This window comes from Hyla sarda, chromosome 1, assembly GCF_029499605.1.
Source record: "Hyla sarda isolate aHylSar1 chromosome 1, aHylSar1.hap1, whole genome shotgun sequence".
In the NCBI taxonomy this organism is placed as follows: Eukaryota; Metazoa; Chordata; class Amphibia; order Anura; family Hylidae; genus Hyla; species Hyla sarda.
In genome coordinates, this window is record NC_079189.1 from 289,327,165 (window position 1) to 289,351,476 (window position 24,312).

The 24,312-nt window shown below is 46.7% G+C and overlaps 2 protein-coding genes, 1 non-coding gene and 1 pseudogene across 8 annotated transcripts in view; 3 read left to right on the forward strand and 1 right to left on the reverse strand.

Moving 5' to 3' along the window:
- The window catches only part of SGTA (small glutamine rich tetratricopeptide repeat co-chaperone alpha), a 31,763-nt gene extending 29,482 nt beyond the window's left edge, over positions 1–2,281 (reverse strand). The window contains exon 1 of one of the 3 annotated variants that reach the window (XM_056516509.1): positions 2,148–2,281. Coding sequence is in view for 2 of the 3 variants with exons in the window: in XM_056516494.1 (XP_056372469.1) it covers positions 1,909–1,936 (28 nt within the window). In the remaining variant the exon portion in view is untranslated. Of the gene's footprint in view, positions 1–1,908; positions 2,041–2,147 lie in introns of those variants that run through there. The other 2 variants (XM_056516494.1, XM_056516500.1) reach the window with 2 other exon arrangements.
- Positions 2,139–24,312, forward strand: part of THOP1 (thimet oligopeptidase 1) — a 41,633-nt gene continuing 19,459 nt past the window's right edge. Inside the window, exons 1-5 of one of the 4 annotated variants that reach the window (XM_056575093.1) lie at positions 2,139–2,271; positions 3,029–3,229; positions 9,161–9,309; positions 15,064–15,171; positions 18,541–18,643. In XM_056575093.1, coding sequence (XP_056431068.1) covers positions 3,034–3,229; positions 9,161–9,309; positions 15,064–15,171; positions 18,541–18,643 — 556 coding nt within the window. In that variant the 5' untranslated portion in view covers positions 2,139–2,271; positions 3,029–3,033. The other 3 variants (XM_056575103.1, XM_056575083.1, XM_056575113.1) reach the window with 3 other exon arrangements.
- Positions 7,609–7,802, forward strand: LOC130337579 (U2 spliceosomal RNA). Its single transcript, XR_008878441.1, has one exon. It is a non-coding gene; the product is annotated as a U2 spliceosomal RNA (small nuclear RNA).
- Positions 20,144–20,256, forward strand: LOC130342492 (U2 spliceosomal RNA; annotated as a pseudogene).

Below are 24,312 nucleotides of genomic sequence, written 5' to 3' on the forward strand. Positions count from 1 at the left end.
CTTTCACATCTTGGAGCCCAATGCATCACACTGCGAACAGCTTATCCGCAGTGATGTCAATCCTTCGGCTGGTGATACGCTGATCGCAGTGTCATAACAGGCCTGGGCAGCAGGGAGAAAGCGAGCTTAGGCTTAGGAAATCGCTGTGGCTGGCGATAAGCCGATTGCAGGGAGATGCGTTGGGCTCCAAGATGGGGAAGAAAACCTGGCTCAGAAGATTGATATCGGCACACCAGGGGGGGGGGGGGGGGGGGAACGGGGGGACGGCAGAAGGAGAGTTAAAGTTTCTATAACTTTTTGCAGCCCGGGCACAATGGAATGATATAAGATACCAACAGAGAATAACTTGTTTTGGGAGTGACTGCCTGCTCTGCCAATCACTGGCTGAGCCAGGGCATTGCTGCAGGAGGTGATTGGTGAAGGAGGCCAACACTCCCCATACCAGTTCACCTGAGAAGGTGGAGGCCAGAGTACTGAGGGATGCGAGTCAGTTGGCCTCTCCACAATCAGCAACTTATTGCCTATCCACAGGTTAGGGTATCTGTTTATACAAACTGGAGTTTCCCTTTAAGGGTGCGTTCACACGCTATTTGTTCTTGCGGGTTTTCCGCTGCATATTTTAAAGTGGGCGGGCTCTTCTCGGCTGTCCGTAGTAGATTTTCCGAGGAGGAATTTACGCTGCGGAAAAACCGCCGCAGTCCCTACTGACTTCAATGGGGCTTGCAGCGGATTTTCCGCAGCGTAAATTCCTCAGTGGAAAATCTGCTGCGGACAGCCGAGAAGAGCCCGCCCCCTTTCAAATACGCAGCGGAAAACCTAAAAAAACAAATAGCGTGTGAACGCACCCTAAAGTGGTATTCCCAAGTGAAAAATAATGGAGGAGAAATGCCCCCTGAATGGTGAACTTAGCTTGGAAATGTTTGGAAGCCCCATGGAGAATGAATGGAGTGCGCGCCATCACATGCTATTCATTTTCCAGTTCTCATTCAACAGAGGTCCCAGAAGTCAGACTATCAGCTTGTTATGCCCTTTTGGAACTACCCCCTATATCGTGGGTTGTCGTCGTCTCATAAAGTAATGCTATCGCAATCATGAAAACGAATGAGCCACTATTCTGGTGTTAACAATGCACCATTTTTTAAGTGAAGGGGATGCAGCACTTCACCAGAGCTCTGTTTACTTCATTTCCACGTTGATCACAAAGTGATGGCATATCCTGGGATCCCCTTATAGTTAAAAGTAGAGATGAGTGAACTTACAGTAAATTTGATTCGTCACGAACTTCTCCGCTCAGCAGTTGACTTTATCCTGCATAAATGAGTTCAGCTTTCAGGTGCTCCCGTGGGCTGGAAAAGGTGGATACAGTCCTAGGAAAGATTCTCCTAGGACTGTATCCACCTTTTCCAGCCCACGGGAGCACCTGAAAGCTGAACTCATTTCTGCAGGATAAAGTCATCAACTGCCGAGCGGAGAAGTTCATGACGTATCGAATTTACTGTAACTTCGCTCATCTCTAGTTAAAAGCATAGAACAGTGTTTCCCAACCAGGGTGCCTCCAGATGTTGCAAAACTACAACTCCCAGCATGCCCGGACAGCCTTTGGCTGTCCGGGCATGCTGGGAGTTGTAGTTTTGCAACACCTAGAGGCACCCTGGTTGGGAAACACTGGCATAGAACGACCTTGTTTATTTACAAAGTAGATTAAATAAAAACCCTGTCAAATCATCCTTTTGTAACAAAATGTGAAATATTATATTGTTTAGTGATATTGTCTGCCTGCAACGACAACCAATATGGTCATTTCTGCTCTTATGATGGGGGTAGTTGTCCCTACAGAACTAGATAGATAGGCTGATCAGGTATCTTAAAAAGCTGAGCTGTCATCCCCAGAAAGTCGGAAGCAGTTACCATGCAGCATGCGGGCCTTTTTACACATGAGCTGGATCTGTATCGGCGACCATACAGCTGGAGGACCATGTATCTATCAGCTGCTGGTGTCAGAGCACCTGTGTACACACTACCCACCCAACCATATGTCCCTACTCTACACACGTGACACGAGAGAGCCGTCAGCTCACCCCGTGCCACTTCACCAAGAACATTAGGCCCTAACACCCCTCTGGCCAATGAACAGCACTCCGTCTTACCAACACTACACACATGCGACCACCGTCCTCAGGAGCGGAAGCGGAAGTAGCTGGTGTGAAGCCAGCGCCGGAAGTGACGTGTATCTGCGACCCCTGCATCTTCCCCTTTGTACATAGAGCGCTGGTGTGTAAGACGCTTACATGAGGCATTCTATAGTAGTAAATATAATGCCATAACAATATAGAATATGTAAATTACAGTTAAAACAATAAGGGTGCAATTATACGTAGAGTAGAAAGAGTGTTGCTCCTCTCCCCCCCCTGATAAACAATGGTATACTCCTTTAACCCACGTGACATCACTCCTCCCACACTACTCTGCGTTTCCCCGGCTGCTCTTGAGTGTTGTGTGACAGACGTGTCACATGGCGCCAACAGGTAGGGCTGTCTACCGGTTGTTAGCCGGCCGCTGGGGGGCAGGCTTGAGAGCTCGGGCTTCCCTGAAGCTATGGGAAGGATTTCCATACTGTACTTTGTTTATTTGTTCTGTCTGTCAGCCATACAGCATCCCTGTGGCGTAGGACCACTGTGATTGTGGTTACTGCAGTGGGTATAGGCTATGGGGGAGATTCATCAAAACCACTGTAGAGGAAGAGTGGTGCAGTTGCCCATAGCAACCAATCAGATTGCTTCTTTCATTTTTAACAAGGCCTTTGATTGGTTGCACTGGGCAACCTTTACTCTGCACAGGTATTGATAAATATCCTATTATGTCTCTTATTCCTGAAGTACATTGCTATCTATCTTGCAAAACTACAATTTCCAGCATGCCCGGACAGCCTTTGGCTGTCCGGCATGCTGGGAGTTGTAGTTTTGCAACAGCTGGAGGCACCCTGGCTGGGAAACACTGGCCTAATCTGTGTACCATGCTTACTGTATAGGTCAAATGATGGAGCTGCCACCTAAAGGCGAAGAGAACCAACTGCGGTGGGACCTTACTCCAGAGCAGATCACCTCAATGGCTGGCAAGCTTATAGAGAAAATCAAGTGTGTGTACGACGCGGTGGGGAGCCTTGATATCACCTGTGTCACCTATGAAAACACGCTGAAGGCACTGGCGGATGTGGAAGTACTGTACGCAGGTATGGAGTTTTCTGATTTAGAGGAATTGTCCTTAACTCGGTATTGTTTTGTCAGGATTTCCTTTTGTTAAAGCTTTTAGTACAGCCTAGTACAGTGTTCCCCCCAACCTGTGCTTTCTAGCTGTTGCAAAACTACAAATCCCATCATGCCTGCACATTAGTTTTGAGCCACTTTCCTTTATGGGATTATTATACAGTGCTAGGCAGATAACTATTGGTGTTTGGAGAACCTAGAGCAGTGTTTCCCAACCAGGGTGCCTCCAGATATTGCAAAACGACTTCGGCTGTCCAGGCATGCTGGGAGTTGTAGTTTTGCAACACCTATAGGCACCCTGGTTGGTAAACGCTGACCTAGAGAAAGTCTGCTGCAGGTAATAAAGAGGCCCTGTAATTGTTCTGGATCTACGATACTGTAAAAGTACAAGGTCCATCTTGTGTATGATTTATAAACAGATGTTAAAAGCCTTACTGTCACTTAACAGAACAAAAAACTTTGAAAAGTCAAACGTTTTGATCAGTTGGTTTCTTGGTGCTGATCTCTAGATATTTATTCGGGAGAAGTGTGAGCTGTGCGGATCACTCGCTGCTCTGCCCAGCTTGTTGCACAATACAGGCTTCATTGTAAGGGTATGTTGACGCTACGAATTTAGCGCGGGATTCCACGTGCTGAATTGCGTGTCGGAATTCCCCTGTGTTAAGTTCCACCATTAGTGTGAATGGGTCTTCCTCGGACTCGTTCACACTGTGGAATTTCAGCGCAAAGAAAGAACATGTTTTTTATTTGCTCGGAAGTCCCTGAGCACTGCATAGCCTTCAATGGTGACGGCGCAGTGCCACACGGCCCTACTGCAGATTTCGGCGGCGGCTGCCAGGATGGAGATTCCGTTCGAAATCCATAGTCAGAACATACCCGAATTCTATGGAGCGTGTCTCACGCAATAAATTGGATCAAGTTGCGAGTCAGGGAGTGAAACGCACAGCTACAGCTATATCTAGCAATTTGTGAGGGTCTCAGCACAATGTCCCGGATGGGTGATCAGTCTGTTAAAAATTGATAGCCTGTCTTCAGGGGAGCCAGAATTATATAGCGGAGGAGGCAGCACTTGTAACCTTTTATTCACATCAATTCATTGCTATAGTTATTGAAAGGTCTTTGCTTGAGGAAAGGCTGAGTGTAGCCTAAGGCTAGGTTCACAATACGGAATTTCCGCCTGCAATTCCGTTTTGAAATTGCAGGCGGAAATTCCACTTGCTAAAATGTATAGTATAGTGAATGTGTTACCATTCACAAATTCACACTTCGGAATTTGTGAAGCGGAATTTGTGAACGGAAAGTCCGCTTGGAAATTTCCACCTGAAGAATGGGGTTGCTCTTTCTTCAGGCGGTAATGCTTGTGGAACACATTGCAGTCTATTGGAGACAGCAGTGTCCGCGCGGTCCTAGCGCCGACTGATTCAGTCAGCGCTGACCGCATTCGGAATGTCCGGGCGAAAATTTTCTGCCTGGAGATTCCGTAGTGTGAACCTAGCCTAAATGTTGTGTGACTAAAAGGTTGCTTCAATTCCAAGTGTCCTCCACTATCTCATTTGGCTTATTTACAAACCCTGGTTCCAGTCCCACTGTGCTTTTTGTAGCAGCATTGCAATGTACCACTGCCCCAAAAAGTACATTGAATGGAAGCAACAATTTTCAGTGCTGGAAAGACACAATCTGCACAAGCTGCCAAGGCAACTATACCTGTATAGAGATAGAGAAAAAACAACTGCATACGGCGCCTCATGTATTACCCTTGGTAGGCTAGCAGAACTAACAGCAATATGCTGTCTTCAGGGACCAGTACCGTCCCTTCAGATCTGTGCTCACCTTAGAAAAGAATAAAAAGAGCGTATCGCCCCACTAAAGGGGTGCACTGATGTGAATAGCTGCTGCCGGGATCAGGTCACCGGACCATGTATGCAGACGTAGTCCTGGGTAAATGCAGAAGAAGAAGAACAAAAGGACCTCTGGAATCCTGGCGCTGCCGATCAACACATCTAGACGGTGTATTTAAAAGAAATCCTGGGCAGGATTTCTATTAAATACACCGTCTAGATGTGTTGATCGGCAGTGCCAGGATTCCAGAGGTCCTTTTGTTCTTCTTCTCCTGCAAGGCAACTATACAACCAGCACCTGGTGAATTTTGTGCACAAACCAGTTTCTCATTATTGCTGGGCATTGTATGGTTGCTTCAGCATGGTGACATCCCAGCATATACTCTGGGGGGGGTGGGATATTATCGGTTTTACCCTGTTTTTGTGATGTTGGTTTGTTGCCGTTTAGAGACCTTTCATTGTGACGTTTGCTTTAGATGCTTTTTGCTAACTTTGTGTAGCTATAGTATAGTGTATTTAACTGATGCAGGTTTTGTTGCAACTTTGCACCAACCAGGTTTACAAAACTGCCTGTAGACGGCGTTTGTAAAGAGTCGCACATTTTGGCACAATGGAAAGTCCCAGAGGAGGAACCATACAAAAGTGGTATACTGAAGTGTAATTTCAAAAAAATGTGTACTAGGAATACACATTATTTATCACATTCCATGCAACCGTTTAATAAATTTGGCACACATACACATTACCACCACACAAACTAAAGGATGGACGTTCAGTTATTAAAAGCCGGATAACCCCTGTAAAATGCCTGTGTTTCATGACCTAACCTCATGCTTCTGGTTATGGGACAACCATGGATTTGCACTATTGTAACAATAGAGATGGAAACTAAGGGAACAGAAATGAATGCACATCGGATTATTTAGCCAGTAGTAAAAATATGTGTACAATTGGTTTAGTTTCACACATACATTCATCACTGTAACTTAATATACTAAGGGGAATATAACTTAATATACTACTAGGTGAATGCACATCACTTTACTGTCTGGCCTATGTATTCATTTATAACACCACAAAGAATTAAGCGGTTTAAAGAAGATGTTCAGTGAAAAAAAAGTATCCCCTATCCACTGGATAGTGGATTAGTGTCTAATTGCACGCGTGGGGGAGGGGGGGGGAGGGGGAGTCCGACCACTGGGAAGGATTAAGATTTTTAAATAGAAGTGATTTATAAATCTGTTTCACTTTCTGGAAACAGTTGATTTTGGAAAAAAAAATGTTTTCCACTGGAGTACTCCTTGAACAAAATTGTTGGGTCTCATTACATAACCACATTCCACATTTATACCATATAAGTCAGAGCATGGAATAGGGTATTTCCGAAAAATATGAGCCTGTCAGGAGAGTTAGGCTGTGTTTACCTGTCCGAAATGTCCACACAGGAAATCTCAGTGCAGACATTCCGCAGACTGCTGGCGCCAGGACCAAACAGGAATGCGCCGTCTTATAGATGGCAGTGCATTCCACGTGGATTCCGCAGAAAGAAGGGACAGGTTAATTCTTTCTGTGGTCACGGAAATCAGAATCCCGCCATGTGCACAGCGCAGCAGAATCTGGTTGAACACAATGGGACTCTGCTGCTGCAGAATCTCCACCGGAATCCCAATGCGGAATTCCGCATGGAAATTACGGACGTGTGAACATGGCCTTTAGGGTTTAGGGGGGGATTCTGAATGCGTAAGGTGTAAGCTTTAAAGGGGTACTCCCGTGCAAAACTTTTTTTTTTTTTTTTTAATCAACTGGTGCCAGAAAGTTAAACAGATTTGTAAATCACTTCTATAAAAAAGCCTTAATCCTTCCAGTACTTATTAACTGCCGAATACTACAGAGGAAATTATTTTCTTTTTGGAACACAGAGCTCTCTGCTGACATCACGAGCACAGTGCTCTCTGCTGACATCTCTGCCCATTTTAGGAACTGTCCAGAGCAGCATATGTTTTCTATGGGGATTTTTTTCTCCTACTCTGGACAGTTCTTAAAATGGACAGATGTCAGCAGAGAGTACTGTGCTCATGATGTCAGCAGAGAGCTCTGTGTTCCAAAAAGAAAACCATTTCCTCTGTAGTATTCAGCAGTTAATAAGTACTGGAAGGATTAAGATTTTTTAATAGAAGTACTTTACAAATCTACGAAGAAAGCAGGTAAATGCCAGCGATTATGAAACTGGCATTTACCTGCGTTCTTCGTATCCTTGGAGGACTTCATTGCCGTACGGTGGCCGGGTGAGCTGACTACTCTTCTACTTTACTTTACAAATCTCTTTAACTTTCTGGCACCAGCTGATTTAAGTAGTAAAAAAAAGTTTTCACCGGAGTACCCCTTTAAGGCTGTGTTGTTGCTGCAAGCCCCTGGGTATGCACATGATTTTCATGGTGTCCTCATAGGATGCCAGTGACCACAAGTGGTTGCAGCCAACAGTATTTCCTAAAAATTGAAGCCATGGCATTGCTTCTCTGCCTTTTTATAAGATTAAGTGTAGTATCTGTTCTTGTCAGTTTAATATCTGATACGTCCCTATCTTGGGACCATATATTAAATTGGATTTTTGAGAACGGGGGCCGATTTTGAAGCTTGCTTCCGTTGCAATATGCATTGACCTGATGTGAAACTAGTATGTGTAAATGTAAGTGCATTTCAAAGCTTTTTGTGGGGTTTCATCGAATCTCAACATTCGAGACCTGTACTGAGGAAAAGTTGCTTAGTTGCCCATAGCAACCAATTGGATTACTTCCTTTTTTATTATATATATATATATATATATATATATATATATATATATATATATATGTGGTCCCAGGCACATCCTATGCACTACAGAGAAGGGTATTTATGTTTGGACGAACCTATCTGTTAACTGTTATTACTTTATGAATTTTTCTGCCTTAGGGTTGAGTCACATGTAACATACACTGCATATTTCACAATGCAGAAAATTTGTCGTAGGCAGGAAATGCGCAGCATATTTTGCTAAGACAGACATGGACACATGCCAAGCACACAGTGTGAAATACGTAGCATATACATTACATGTGACCATACTAGGGATCGACCGATTATCAGTTTGGCCGATATTCACAATTTTGGATGTTATCGGTATTGGCAATTACCTTGGCGATAATCCCCCGCACCGCCCCCACCGCACTATGCTGCACCCACCACGCTGCACCGCCCCGGCTGCTGCCCCATTGCCTCCCCCATCCATGGTTTTATAATTACCTGTTCCCGGGGTCCACGCTATTTCTGGCTCCTGCACGTTCTGTGTTCAGCTCAGGAGGACGGCGCCGTAGACAGAAGTAGAGCGGGCCCCGGGAACAGGTAATTCTAAAACCGGGAATGGGGAAGCGGCGGCGGCGGTCTTTGGCTGGAGTGGTGCGGTGCGCCGGGTGGGGTCACCGGGGGGGATAAATAGCCGTTAACTTATACCGATATTCTTGTATAAGTTATCGGCCCTAACCTCCACAAAATATCTGTATCGGCCCTAAAAAAAACTATTTTGGTCGATCCCTAGACCATACCCTAAAGGAGTATACATGTGTGTAACCTCATTTCTCCTCTGGCTCAAGATAGCTTCAGAATTAGGCTACTTGTGTCCATAGAATTACTCTACAATATAATGTGTCTGTCTACACAAGCAAAGTCAAGTGACCAGCTTGCCCATATGGCTTTGCCTAGCCCTATAGGAAATGTCACCTAGAATACTAACTATATAATAAAATGGCAAAAAAAATTGGCATTTTAGAATGTTCCTGTACTCTGGGTTTTATATCTCAAAGCTCCTAAAAGCTTTAATAAGAAAAGCCTGAGCTCAGCGTTTGTATAGACAGCTGACTGCTCACTGAACACAATTGTAACACTGGGAAATTTCCGGCATTGTATCTCTGCTAAAAGGATTAATGTGGGTTCCATAGGTTATGGCTCACATTTTCTATGTTTGTGAATTTGCTCTGTGTCCTCACATTGCCTACAGTATCTGACTTTTTATTTTCCTATTTACAGTTGAGAGAAACATGCTGGATTTCCTTCAGTATGTGCATTCCGATAAAGATGTCCGAACAGCAAGTACAGAGGCTGATAAGACCATGTCCGAGTTTGATGTAGAGAAAAGTATGAGGGAAGATGTATATAGAAGGCTTGAGCACTTACAGGTTAGACTTTATGGTTTCACATAAACTTACCAGTTTTCTGCCCATCTTATAATAATTATTTTAGGATGCTACACTGCACACCATCAGCATGCAGTACATTGTCAAAGGTGTTTTTTGGGGATATTACACTTTTTAATACAAGGCTGGGAGCATGTTAAACATAAAAAGTAGGTCAAACTCTCCTACCCTGATCCTGCGCAGGTGTCATTCTGCCTTCTCCTGGTCCCCACTTGTAACCACTAGTTCCTGGTTCTGAGACAAGACCACTTTGCAGGAACTTCCCTCTCTGTGGCTGATTGGCTGATCTAAAACTTTATTCACTACCCAAATATTTAACATGTTTTGGAACCCCTTTATCAGATGAACATGCCTATTCCAAACCCCTGAAAAGTTTATCCATGATTTATCTAATCACTTATGGTCTGGTGGATCACGCATCAATCCAGGTTTTTTCTTCTGCTTCATACACTTACATATTATGAGGATCACATGTAGGACCCCTCCAATAGAAGGCTCTCTAAGCATACAGTGGCTTAAGTTGCCCATATTATTATTTTTTTATTTAAAGTTACTTTTCTTAACTTTTCTTAAAGGAGAAATGCAGCACAAAACGTTTTACTTTCCCTGTGCCCGGTCTGCAAAAACTAAGAAAAAAAAAAAAACTTTAACTCACCTTCCTACGTTCCCCAGTTGTGCTGGTATCAGCGTCCTGTTCCTCCGGCGCTGCTTGGCTCCCTGCTTCTTAGGCTTGGAACGTCACACTGCAGTCAGCGTATCGCCGGCTGCAGCAATTTCCTGCCTCGGCCGGTGATAGGCCTTACGTGACAGTGTGCCATGCGGTAAGCCTATCACCGGCCGAGGCGGCACATCGCTGCGACCGGCTATACGCTGCCCGCAGTGTGACGTTCCAAGCCGAAGAACCAGGGAGCCAAGTAGCACCTGAGGAACGGGACCCCAATACCGGCGCAACGGGGGAACGGGATGCCGATACCAGCACAACAGGGGAAGGTGAGTTAAAGTTTTTAGTTTTTTCAGCCCCGGCACAGGGAAAGTTTTGCACCGCATTTCTCCTTTAACATTGCTTAAAGGACATTTGCAGCAAAAGACAACTTATCCCTTATCCACAGGAAAAGGGATGTGTCTGATCGCAGGGGGTCCAACTGCTGGGACCCCCTGCGATCTCCCAAAAGGGGCCCCACATTGCCGCTCTATGTGAGCGGCTAATGCGCGTAGCGCTACGGGCAGCCAGGACCCACAGCTAATGCCGGGCACGGCCGAATGAGCCAATGCCAGGCATTAACCCTTTATTCCCGATCAGCTTAACGGACGACGGAGGGGTCCTCACCTGCCTCTCCGTTGTCCAATTGGTGATCTACTGCTCCATGCCTGTTACACTGATTAGTGCTTTGCAATGGCAGGGCACTGATCAGTGTATGCAATCAGAAGATTGCATGTTGTAGCCCCCTATGGGGGCTAAAAAAATAAATAAAAAGTAAGAAATTTTTTTAATAAAAGTTCATTAACCCCTTCCCTATTAAAAGTTTAAATCACCCTCCTTTTCCCATTTTTTTAATAAAATAATGAAATAAAGAATAAAAATAATCATATGTGGTACCGCCGCATGTGTAAATGTCCGAACTATTAAAATATTAAGTTAGCTAAACTTTTGATCACTTCATATACCATAAAAATATTATTAAAAGGCGATCAAAAAGTCCCATAAAAAAAAATGGTACCTATAAAAACTACAGATGATGAGCCCTCATACCGCCCCATACACGGAAAAATTAAAGTTATAGGGGTCATAAGATGCCAATTTTAAACATACTAATTTTGGTGCATATAGTTTATAATTCCTTTACATATTAAAATCAAATAAAACCTACATAAATTGGGTATCCTTGTAATCATATGGATCTACAGAATAAAGATAAGGTGTCATTTTTACCAAATATTGCACTGCTTAGAAACGGGAGCCCCCAAAAGATACAAAATGGCGTTTTTAATTTTTATTTTATTTCTATCCACAAATCTTTTTTTTTTTTTTTTTTTTTTTGCTTTCGCCACAGGTTATATTCTAAAATAAGCCAAGTCGTTGCAAAGTACAATTGGTGGCGCAAAAAACAAGCCCTTATATGGGTCTGTAGAAGCTAAATTGAAAGCATTTTGTTTTTTCCTCCTTACTTTCTAAAAATCATAAGTGCAAAAACAAAAATTTGCTGAGTCCTTATGGTGAAAATAGGCTGAGTCCCTTAGGGGTTAAGAACATAACAGTGTAGCCCTTTTCAGTTAAGTTAAATTAAAGAAGAAACAAACCCAATGGTAACTTGTGAAAGATAGGCCAGACGGGCACATGTTTGGTGCTCTTAATATGTTACGATACACAACTTCTGTCATTCATTTAACCAGTTATTGAAGGATTATAGTTTTAATTATCAGTGAGTAAGAGCTAAATTAACAAGACTGTAGCAATAACTTAATTCCTGCTCTAATAATAAAAAGGTAAGTACCGTATTTATCGGCGTATAACACGCACTTTTTAGGCTAAAATTTTTAGCCTAAAGTCTGTGTGCGTGTTATACGCCGATACACCCCCAGGAAAGGCAGGGGGAGAGAGGCCGTCGCTGCCCGCTTCTCTCCCCCTGCCTTTCCTGGGGTCTAGAGCGCTGCTGTCGGCCCTTTTCACCCCCTGGTTATCGGCGCCGCTGCCCCTTCTGTCCCCCTGACTATCGGTGCCGGCGCCGATAGCCAGGGGGAGAGAAGCGGCGCCGACAGCCAGGGGGAGAGAAGGGGCAGCGGCACCCATTGCCGGCGCCGCTGCCCCGTTGCCTCCCCCCATCCCCGGTGGCATAATTACCTGAGTCCGGTCCGCGCTGCTCCAGGCCTCCGTCGTGCGTCCCCGGTGTCATTGCTATGCGCTGAACGGCGCGGCGCTCTGACGTCATGCGCCGCGCCGTGCATAGCAATGACGCCGGGGACGCACGACGGAGGCCTGGAGCAGCGGAGCAGCACGGACCGGACTCAGGTAATTATGCCACCGGGGATGGGGGGAGGCAACGGGGCAGCGGCGCCGGCAATGGGTGCCGCTGCCCCTTCTCTCCCCCTGGCTGTCGGCGCCGCTTCTCTCCCCCTGGCTATCGGCGCCGGCACCGATAGTCAGGGGGACAGAACGGGCAGCGGCGCCGATAACCAGGGGGTGAAAAGGGCCGACAGCAGCGCTCTAGACCCCAGGAAAGGCAGGGGGAGAGAAGCGGGCAGCGACGGCCTCTCTCCCCCTGCCTTTCCTGGGGGTATATCGGGGTATACACGCGCACACACACCCCCTCATTTTTTCATGGATATTTGGGTAAAAAACTTTTTTTACCCAAATATCCGTGGTAAAATGAGGGTGCGTGTTATAGGCCGGTGCGTGGTATACCCCGATAAATACGGTATATGTTGCTAAATGCAAACGTCGGTGACATCATTTCACCTGACAGCTGTGGCACTCTCGGCATATCTCCACAAGGATTCAGATACAGCAAATCCAGTGCAAAATGTACATGTGTTACATCCACAGTTTGATGTGGATTTAGATTTAGGTTTGCTACAAACGTAAACAGATTTTACTTTATAGGGTTTAAAACCATGCCAAATCCAGACGTAACTTATGGATTGTGTGTCAAATCCAGATAGAAAAAAATAGCAGTGTGTAAATCTCTCCTAAAGATGGTTCTGATTGTACCTTACGCAGTGCCTAAATTTCCTTTTAATTTCCAGTTTTTTAGCAATTTGGGCAAGTTGGATTAATCTGTGTACAGTAACACATCACATTTTAGGTAAGAAAACTCATATTGAGTCAAAATGTTATTTAAATGGGAACTGTGAGATTCAAAAACTTTTTATGTTTTTCATTTTTAGTAAAACATAAATTTTTCAAATATACTTCTGTAGAAAATTTGATTTCCTTTTTTATAGAAATTATGGCTTTTAAAATCATGGCTTTGTTCAAGCTGAAGTACAGGCATGGACAAAGTTCAGTAAGTGAAGGTGGGCTAGCACTCCTCTGTGCTCCCTCCTGTCTGATAGGACTCCTCTGTCCTCTCTCCTGTCTGATAGCACTCCTCTGTCCTCTCTCCTGTCTGATAGCACTCCTCTGTCCTCTCTCCTGTCTGATAGCACTCCTCTGTCCTCTCTCCTGTCTAATAGCACTCCTCTGTCCTCTCTCCTGTCTCATGGTACTCCCCTGTGCTCTCTCCTGTCTGATAGCACTCCTCTGTGCTCTCTCCTGTCTGATGGTACTCCTCTGTGCTCTCTCCTGTCTGATGGTACTCCTCTGTGCTCTCTCCTGTCTGATGGTACTCCTCTGTGCTCTCTCCTGTCTGATGGCACTCCTCTGTGCTCTCTCTCCTGTCTTATGGCACTCCTCTGTGCTCCCTCCTGTCTGATAGGACTCCTCTGTGCTCCCTCCTGTCTGATAGGACTCCTCTGTGCTCCCTCCTGTCTGATAGGACTCCTCTGTGCTCCCTCCTGTCTGATAGGACTCCTCTGTGCTCCCTCCTGTCTGATAGCACTCCTCTGTGCTCTCTCCTGTCTGATGGCACTCCTCTGTGCTCTCTCTCCTGTCTTATGGCACTCCTCTGTGCTCCCTCCTGTCTGATAGGACTCCTCTGTGCTCCCTCCTGTCTGATAGGACTCCTCTGTACTCTCTCCTGTCTGATAGGACTCCTCTGTACTCTCTCCTGTCTGATGGTACTCCCCTGTGCTCTCTCCTGTCTGATAGCACTCCTCTGTCCTCTCTCCTGTCTGATAGCACTCCTCTGTCCTCTCTCCTGTCTGATAGCACTCCTCTGTCCTCTCTCCTGTCTCATGGTACTCCCCTGTGCTCTCTCCTGTCTGATAGCACTCCTCTGTGCTCTCTCCTGTCTGATGGTACTCCTCTGTGCTCACTGCTGTCTGATGGTGCTCCTCTGTGCTCTCTCCTGTCTGATGGTACTCCTCTGTGCTCTCTCCTGTCTGATGGTACTCCTCTGTGCTCTCTCCTGTCTGATGGCACTCCTCTGTGCTCTCTCTCCTGTCTTATGGCACTCCTCTGTGCTCTCTCTCCTGTCTGATAGCACTCCTCTGTGCTCTCTCTCCTGTCTGATAGCACTCCTCTGTGCTCTCTCTCCTGTCTGATGGCACTCCTCTGTGCTCTCTCCTGTCTGATGGCACTCCTCTGTGCTCTCTCCTGTCTGATGGTACTCCCCTGTGCTCTCTCCTGTCTGATGGCACTCCTCTGTCCTGTTGCTTACTGGACTTTGTCCATGCCTGTGCTTCATTATGGACAAAGCGATGATTTTATAAGCCATGATTTCTATCAAATAGAAATAACATTTTCTTATGAAATATATTAGAAAGGTTAATGTTTTGCCAAGATGCACAACATATTAAAAGTTTTTGTATCTGACAGTGCCCATCTAAAGGGTGAATTCACATGCAGCAGATTCATTGTAGAAATTTCTGTGACTCTTCCGCTCGGATTTGCAGAAACTTGTGTGCGTGCTGCAAAAAAACACAAAAGAAAACCTATTTAGATCTGAGACAGCTATACTCATATGCAGTAGATTTGTTACTAAATGTTCTGCGACTGATAGATAGCTTTATATATCTGATCAGTCCCCCAGCAAGAAAAGATGAGTAACATGTGGGGTGAGCATTTCTTACCTACAGTTAGATTTAACTTTTAACCACCACTGAATGTATTGCACATGACATAAAGTTGAATGTTTACAGGCCGTGTTATCACCTGATACCTTGAAACCAGAGGCAAAGAGGTACTTAGAGAGACTCATCAAATTGGGTCAGAGGAATGGCTTAAACCTGTCCCTAGAGAAACAGCAGGTGAGATTTCTTCCACTGTGATTTGTGTTCATGATGGCGTACAGACTGTACAACTTCTTATCTTCAGTATGCCAGTAGTGGTTATTTGTTATTGATATCATGACCAGGTTCCTATGTATAAGATCACATTGGAGAATTCATCAATAATGGACACACCACATGTTATAGGCACTATCTGTCATGGATGAACAATCTAGTCAAACCTTGCAGTGTTTTCTGACATTGTTTTAAAGGAAATCTGTCATCAGTTTAACCTGCACTAATCTGTCGGTACAGACAGGTAGTGCAGGTGACACTGATGACAACCATACTTACCTGGTCCCGCTCCATGCTCTGGTTCTCCCGCTATCTTCCTCTGTATCTTCTGTTCCGGGGTCGACTTAGAGCATGGGTGGAGCTTCATGATGTCACTGCTGCTGTTTGCTAGAGTGGGACCCAGCAGAACAGCAGCAGCGATGACATTACAAAGCTCCACCCATGCTCCTAGTCTGCCCCGGAACAGAAGATATGGCGGAAGATTGCAGGATAACCAAAGCACGGAATTGGATCAGGTAAGTATGGTTCTCAATAGTGTCACCTGCACTACCTGTCTGTACTGACAGGTTAGTGCAGGTGAAACTGATGACAGATCTCCTTTGAGTAGAAACATGCTGTAGAGGTGCGATAAATTAAACATTTGTGCCTGGCATGAATTGACTTATATCACAAACTTCCCCTACTGAACGTATTGCTGCATGCTAAATGTCTATATTGTGGGATAAAAGTAGATCATGATAGCATTATCTTGTTAGTTTTTGATACAATGACTGAGTATTACTATGTGTTCTTTTATGATGTTGACGGGGTTGACACTGTGAATTTGAGTTCCCTACTGCTCTTCTTACATATAACCTACATTTTCTTGACACCTGCAGGGTTATGGTAATATGATGAAACTGGTCATCCTTTATTGTTTTAATACTTGAAAGCATTTAGTGATATTAGCTTGAGAAAATCTGGGAGAAAAATTTTGTTTTAGGCTGGGCTCACATCTGAGTTTGTCTACTTTGCCTGCATTCTGTTTGTCTGATCCATTGTGGCATCGGAAAATCAGAAATTAACTGATTCCATTGTTTCTAGTGTGTCAGTTTTTGTAGCTGTTCATCCCACTTTGCATCCATTCCATCTAATTTCTGTTTTGTTAATGGAGAAAAAACATGGTGTGGAAAAAATAAATAATAATATAATATATATATAATAATATACTTCGTAAGAAAATTTTATTTCCTTTTAAAAGAAATCATGGCTTATAAAATCATGGCTTTGTCCAAGATGAAGCACAGGCATGGACAAAGACCAGTAAGTGAGGGTGGGCTAGCACTCCTTAGTGCTCTCTCCTGCCTGATAAGACAGGAGAGCGCACAGAGTAGTACTATCAGACAGGAGAGAGCACAGAGGAGTGCTATCAGGCAGGAGAGAGCACAGAGGAGTGCTAGCCCACCCTCACTCTCTGGACTTCGTCCATGCCTGTGCTTCATCTTGGACAAAGTCATGATTGTATAAGCCATGATTTCTATAAAAAGGAAATCAAATTTTCTTTTAAAGTATATTAGAAAGGTTAAAGTGTTGCCAAGATGTACAGTAGATAAAAAGTTTTTGTATCTGACAGTGTCTATTTAAGTGTAGTGACAAGTGTCGGGTAGCTGCGGCCAGGGCAAATAAAATAGGGTGCATCAGGAGGGGCATAGATGCCCACGACAAGGAAAGAATTCTACCACTGTACAAATCACTAGTCATCACTAGGTGCAAATCACCTAGTCATCACTAGGCACATGAAATACTGTGTACAGTACTGGGCACCAGTGTACAAGAAAGATATAGGGGAGCTGGAGAGGGTTCAAAGACGGGAAACCAGAGTAATACGGGGAATGGGAGGACTACAGTACCCAGAAAGATTATCAGACTTATTTAGTTTTGAAAATACACTACTTAGAGGCAATCTAATAACTAAATATATACCGTATTTATCGGCGTATAACACGCACTTTTTAGGCTAAAATTTTTAGCCTAAAGTCTGTGTGCGTGTTATATGCCGATACACCCCCAGGAAAGGCAGGGGGAGAGAGGCCGTAGCTGCCCGCTTCTCTCCCCCTGCCTTTCCTGGGGTCTAGAGCGCTGCTGTCGGCCCTTTTCACCCCCTGGTTATCGGCGCCGCTGCCCGTTCTGTCCCCCTGACTATCGGTGCCGGCGCCGATAGCCAGGGGGAGAGAAGCGGCGCCGACAGCCAGGGGGAGAGAAGGGGCAGCGGCACCCATTGCCGGCGCCGCTGCCCCGTTGCCTCCCCCCATCCCCGGTGGCATAATTACCTGAGTCCGGTCCGCGCTGCTCTAGGCCTCCGTCGTGCGTACCTGGCGTCATTGCTATGCGCTGAACGGCGCGGCGCATGACGTCAGAGCGCTGCGCTGTGCATAGCAATGACGCTGGGGACGCACGACGGAGACCTGGAGCAGCGCGGACCGGACTCAGGTAATTATGCCACCGGGGATGGGGGAAGGCAACGGGGCAGCGGCGCCGGCAATGGGTGCCGCTGCCCCTTCTGTCCCCCTGGCTGTCGGCGCCGCTTCTCTCCCCCTGGCTATCGGCGCCGGCACCGATAGTCAGGGGGACAGAACGGGCAGCGGCGCCGATAACCAGGGGGTGAAAAGGGCCGACAGCAGCGCTCTAGACCCCAGGAAAGGCAGGGGGAGAGAAGCGGGAAGTGACGGCCTCTCTCCCCCTGCCTTTCCTGGGGGTATATCGGGGTATACACGCGCACACATGCACCCTCATTTTTTCATGGATATTTGGGTAAAAAACTTTTTTTACCCAAATATCCTTGGTAAAATGAGGGTGCGTGTTATAGGCCGGTGCGTGGTATACCCCGATAAATACGGTATATATATATCTCAGGGGGCATGATCTCCCAAGACTGTATCTATAACAAGGGGGCATCCTCTACATCTTTAGGAAAGAAGGTTTCTACACCAGCACAGACGGGGTTCTTTACTGTAAGAGCAATGGGATTATGGAACTTTCTGCCAGAGGAAGGGGTCTGGTCTTTTTTTTAACGTTATGACCTATGTAACTAACAGAGAATGTAAAGGGAATATCTGTTCAAATTTTTACATTGAAGTCTATGGTGATGGAGTGTTTCATTTGTGCCCATTATGTTTTTTTTTTTATATCTGTTCTTGTAAATGAATGGATTTGTTCACTGCAAATAAAACAATGCAGATGTGAACCTAGCCTTAGTGGGGTTTTTATATAATTTAAATAAATGAATGCTACAAGTTTCTCAGAATTATTTTAAACTTTTTTTATTTTTATTTTTTATCTTTGTTTTGTTTCCAGAAAATTAAGGACATTAAGAAAAGAATTAGCACCCTTTCCATTGATTTCAGCAAAAATTTAAATGAAGACATTACGTTCTTAACTTTCTCTAGGGAGGAACTAGGTGAGTTTTGTGCCTAGAAAGCTAATCTGAAATGTATAATGTACACTTTTCAGTCGCCTTATTTGGGAACACAGAGACCATTGGTATTATGCTGCTGTCCACTAGGAGGCTGACACTAGGCAAAAAAAAAGTCTGCTCCTTCCAGCAGGATATACCTGCCTACAGGCACTGAGCTAATCAGTTTTAGCTTAGTGTCAGTAGGAGGCAAACACAGGTCTGGAGCTCTCTCCAGACCTGGTCTTTTCTGTTTTATTATTTTCTAGCTAGGGATGTTAAGTTAAGGTTTTCCTCTTGGTTATTTTTCTAGTTTGATTGTCAGGAGCATGGCGCTCCCTGATCTCCCACATGCGATGAAGGGGTGCGGTGCATAGAGTATGGGTCATTAACCCCTTCTCGCCAACGGCCATCACTTGGCGGTAGTACCCTGGGTCTGGGTCCCCTACTTGTCCCTGGCCGCCTCGCTATGGCAGCTTGGGTGATGCAGCGCAGTTTTTAGCTGGCCGAAGACTTCAGGGTAAGTATAGGAAGATGAAATCTGCTGGTAAATATGTACTTCATTACCCCCTCCCTTCCTCCTCTACCTTCTTGGGGTCCTATACACTGTGCCCAGCTCCTCGGCGGCCATTCCTGGTGGCTGCTCTGGGTAAGACCCATCATAGCTCCAGCGCCATACCTGTAGGGGTCAGTCCGGTGGCCTGTCTCTCCCTCATCCCGCCGCTCAGCTATGGACATTTTTCCCTCAGCTCCGCTCCCACCACGTGGCTGCTGTGATCCCCTTCGGCTAGCTGGCTGCCGGTTGTCTTAACACTTCAGTCTCCTCATCCCCCCCCGGCACCTGTATTGCGGCCAGGCTTAGTGCCTGGCTGCGTTTCATGGAAGTGCAGCAGTAATGGGAGCGGGTCTCCGGTCCATGGCTGAGCAGTGGGGACGGGCCAGTTGCACCAGGCATGTGGTCTCCGGCCTGGTCCGTGGGGCGGCTGTTGGGGTAGAGGCGTTTTTGCAGCTCTCCTTCTCCTTTCCCGGCTGATGGCACCCTGATTGTGCAGCCGAGACCCGTTCGGTCCCCGGCCTTGTTTCTGGGACTGCTGCCGGGGAGGCGCAGTGTCCAGTGTGCTGTGATTCCCGGCGGTGCTACATAAATTTAGCCCCCGGCTTCTTCCTTACTGTAGGCTGTCTTTGGAGGCACCTAGGGGTGTGTCTTCACCAGCGTGCCCTTTCTCTGAGGGCTGCATATAAAAAAAATAATAATAATAATAAAAGCTTCTCATGGGCGCTCTGTGCCCTCCAGTGGCTGAACATTGTACGCACTATGTTCTCTCCTGTGTTAGGCCCCCCTGTAGTGGCCACACATGGTTATTACAGTTGCATTTTTTTTTCTATGGCCCTTCACCTGCTCTTGCCGTTTTAGCGGATTTTTAGTATCTCCTTCAGACCCCCTGTTCGGTTCTGTGGCCTGGGGTTGCCTAGGACTCGCATCCCCCCTGCCTTGAGGGCATTCTGATTGCCTCTCAGCTTTTCGGCTAAGATCAGGTGTCGTATCTATTCTTATCAGTTTAATATCTAATACCCTATCTGGGGACCATATATTAAATGGAGTGCAGTTTGCAGCTATTTTCTTTCCTAGCCCCTGTTTTCCTAGCCCATTTTCCATGGTGACCTGATGGTCATTTTACTGGGGTATGGGATTTCGTCATTCCTTGGGGAATTCCAGGAAACCTGACAGCACCTATCTGTTTCCTTCACCACTGGTCACCAGTGCCCGGTCTTCTGTGCCTGAAGTGCCGTTTTCCCCTCTACCTGTGCGAGGTACCTGAACGGGGTGGCATGGCGTGGGTGACAGTCTCTGCAGCTTCCATAGGCTTGTCCATTGTAAACTGGTGAACATGTCCTCTGCCACAGCTGCTGTTTTGGCACTCCACTGTGAGTGAGAGTAGACCGATCTACACTGGACCCTTTACGACTCCTAGAGAATACATGATGCCTGCCGTATCCGCGGCTCCAGTTCTGTTACACCACTATGTGTTAGGGGACCGATTGTAGAATGGACCTTCTACGAAGCCCATGGACAGCGTGTTGTATACCACATCCATGTTTGCATTTCCGGCACTCCACTGTGAGTGAGAGTTGACCGATGTGCAATGGACCCTCTACGACTCCTAGGGAATTTTTGACGCCTGCATCATCCGCGGTTCCGGTTCCCCACTATACGTGTGAGTGGACCGATGCAGGTGGACCCTCTGCGACGCCCATAGACAGCGCGATGTCTGTCACATCCACACTGGCAGTTCCAGTACCCCACTGCACGTGGGAGTTGCTGATTGGGTGATCCTGCATATGCTGAGCATTCTCTATCACGTCCAGGGGATTCTGGTCCCCCACTACCTGTGGGAGGGGTCCCGTAACTGTCCCTCCAGGTGTCCCGCCAGCATCAGCGACCACTTTATTGCAGCCATGTGTGATTTCCCATGGGTGTACAGTGGTGTCTACTCTTGTCCTGGCCGTAAGCCTATGCCGTGACTGCCTCTTTAGTGGCGGCGGTTCTAGTATCCTGCTACTTGTACGAGGTGCACTGTAGAGTGTCCTTGCGTATTCTCGGGGGTCTGGACAGTCATGGCGTCCTTTTCCCACCTTCCTTTTGTGAAATATCCAGTGGTTTTCTAGGGGCAGTATTTTGTGGACTACCTGCTGTGACTCTCTCACAACCAGCGTACTTCCCCCCCCCCCCCCCCCCTTTTATAGAAAGGGCAGGTTTGTGGAGTACCTGCATGGGTCACTGCAGCCTTTTCTCTTCCCCCTTCCACAGGGGGAGTCGTTCGCAGTCATAAATGGAGTGACAGTCTATCCAGGTCGGGGCTTAGTGGATTCCGACTCATCATGGTGAGATTGGCTGCTCTACTGCTCCTTTTTCTCTCGTGGTCATTTCATTTTTTCTCTTCTGGGCGATCTTCTATATCCCTCCTATGGCGTGTCCAGCCATTTCGTTGACCCCTTCTATTACCTAACTCGGGGTGGCTTGGTGGTCTGCCGGCTATCCGGATTTCAGCCATTCCGCTTTTCCTTCCTACAGGGAGTTTTGCAGGCATGGCACTGTTCCTGTTTTTGTTATTTTAGCCGTCGTCCTCCAGCCTCCTTGTATTGGATGGTTTATTTTGTTAGTGGCGGAGCATTGGTACGTCAGTAGTACATGTCTCTCCTGCTATGCGGGAGGCCCAGGTTCACCTTCCGGCCTCGGCAGCGCCACTCTTCTCCTATTCTTCCTATCCCTTCCATCATCCTCCCACCTCCGGCAGAGTGCTGCTGGATTGGCTTAGTTGTGGCTGTTGCTCTCCTGGTGTTCACGTTGCCTTCCACTCTGCTGGGATGGTTTCTAACTCAACCCCCCCCCCCCCCCCCTTCCCCTTTTTATTTTTATTTTTTCTCCTTCATGTGGTGTTGGGGATCCTGGCGTGGTTTCTACTCTAGTTATTCTGACCCTCACGTGGCACTTTCCTTCAGGGTAACTTGCTTAGACGACATCTGGGCAGTCCTTGTGCGGTTTCTGCATCAGTCTCGATGCGCCATGTCCATCCTCTTTCGGGGTGGGTGTCAGTTGTTCCGTGACTGGACGACAGTCTGGTGGGCAACCTCCTGCGCCCAGATCATATCTTCTGTTTATGCGCCTCATTGCTTCGGCTGGATTGACAACGGAGCTGGGTCCCTTCTGTCTCCCTCTCTAGACCTTGCCTACTGGGCTGTGTCTCCTTGGAGTCATCCAGTCCGTTCTGACCACTGGGATCCGATGCTTGTTCGGCCTTGTCTAGCCTCTCGTCCCTTTGTATCTGAGGGTGCTTGGGCTGCGTGGTGACCTCAGTGCTAGCGTTGCCTCTTGCTCTGCCCGCCGTTCCCTCATAGGGTATGCCGCTTCTTTCATGGTGGTCTCAGACTTGTGCAGGACCCTCTCCCTTGATGTTCTGCTTGGGCTTCTTTGCGTTGTGCTAACTTCCAGGTGGCTGTTACACGTCTCGGTCTCCGAGGGGGTTTCCCTATTCTTTTTTCCGGCCTAGGGGCTCTTCACCTGGGGCATTTCGCCCCGGCTTGGGTTTGCTTAGCCGCTTCTGGTGTGGGACCCCTGCCATCCCTCAACTTATTCCCGGATCTAGGACCCTCTGGTTCTCGCAACGACTGTTCCAGGGTTTCCGGACAGCTCTAACCTACTCACCGGCCGGTTTCTGTCTTCTCCCTCCGGGGTGAACGGACCTTGTTGCCGAGTGCCCTTCTGTCCGCCATGTTCGTTTGTTTTGAATTGGAGTTCTCGTCGCTCTCTCTTCCATGTTTGGTCCTGCGGCTTATGTCTTTTCTTCGGAGGTGGTGTTTGCTCTCTCCGGCCAGGGGGTGTCTGGCTGGCGGGCCTCCGGGGCGACTGTTTCTTGTCGCATTTGGTCAGAGGTTGGACCTCCGTCCTTGCTTGGTTCCTTCCTTTTCGGGTCCTAGCTCTCCCCTCATGTTTTCTGGGGGTTTCGCACGTTCCTGTGCGAATGGGTATAGTTCAGTCTCTGGACTGCTCTTCCCTTCTCTGACTGATGTTGTTCCCACCCCAGGGACTGCTTTGGGACATCCCATGGTCTGTGTACCCCAATAAGGCGACCGAGAAAAGGAGATTTTTTTTTTTTTTTTTTTACTCAGCGTAAAATCTCTTTCTCGTAGCCTTCATTGGGGAACACAGCACCCACCCATTTATGGTTCCTGGTCAGGTTGTTTTGTTGTCTGTTGTTACTTTTGATGTCCTTCGGACAAATCACCTTTGTTGTTTGGCTTCTCCTACTGCTTTGTGACACAGCTGATTAGCTCAGTGCCTGTAGACTGGTATAGCCTGCTGGGAGGAGCTGACTTCTTTTTTTGTCTAGTGCCAGCCTCCTAGTAGACAGCAGCATAATACCCTTGGTCTCTGTTCCCCAATGAAGGCTAGGAGATTTTACGGGGAGTACAAAAAAAATCTCCTGATTGCAGGCAGCTCTTGCATACTCAGAGAGGAAGGAGACTTCATATGTCTCTATTAGCCCCTAGAGCAGGGGTATTCAACTGACAGACCGCGGTTCAGATCCGGACCACGGCCGCCAGTCATCCGGACTGCCCGTCTGATCTACCATCATTTATTTGTATAGGTGTGTTTAACCCCTTAACGACCACGGACGTAAATGTACGTCCTGGTTTGGCGATCGCGCGAATGTCCGCCATTAACCCCTCAGATGCCATGATCAGTAAAGATCATGGCATCTGCGGCAATGCACAAGTTAAAATAGATGATCGGATCGCCCACAGCGCTGCCGCGGTGATCCGATCATCTGTAATGGCGGACGGAGGTCCCCTCACCTGCCTCTGTCCATTTCCCGGCATCTCCTGCTCTGGTCTGAGATCGAGCAGAACAGAGCAGGAGATAGCCGATAATACTGATCAGTGCTATGTCCTATGCATAGCACTGTACAGTATTAGCAATCAAATGATTGCTCTAGATAGTCCCCTATGGGGACATAAAAAATAAAATAAAAAAAAGTTGAAAAATGTAAAAAATAAAAAAGTGAAAAATTCCCTCCCCCAATAAAAATGAAAATTGTAAATTTTTTCCCATTTTACCCCCTTTTCAAAAAGCGTAACATTTTTTTTTTATAGAACATATTTGCTATTGCCGCATG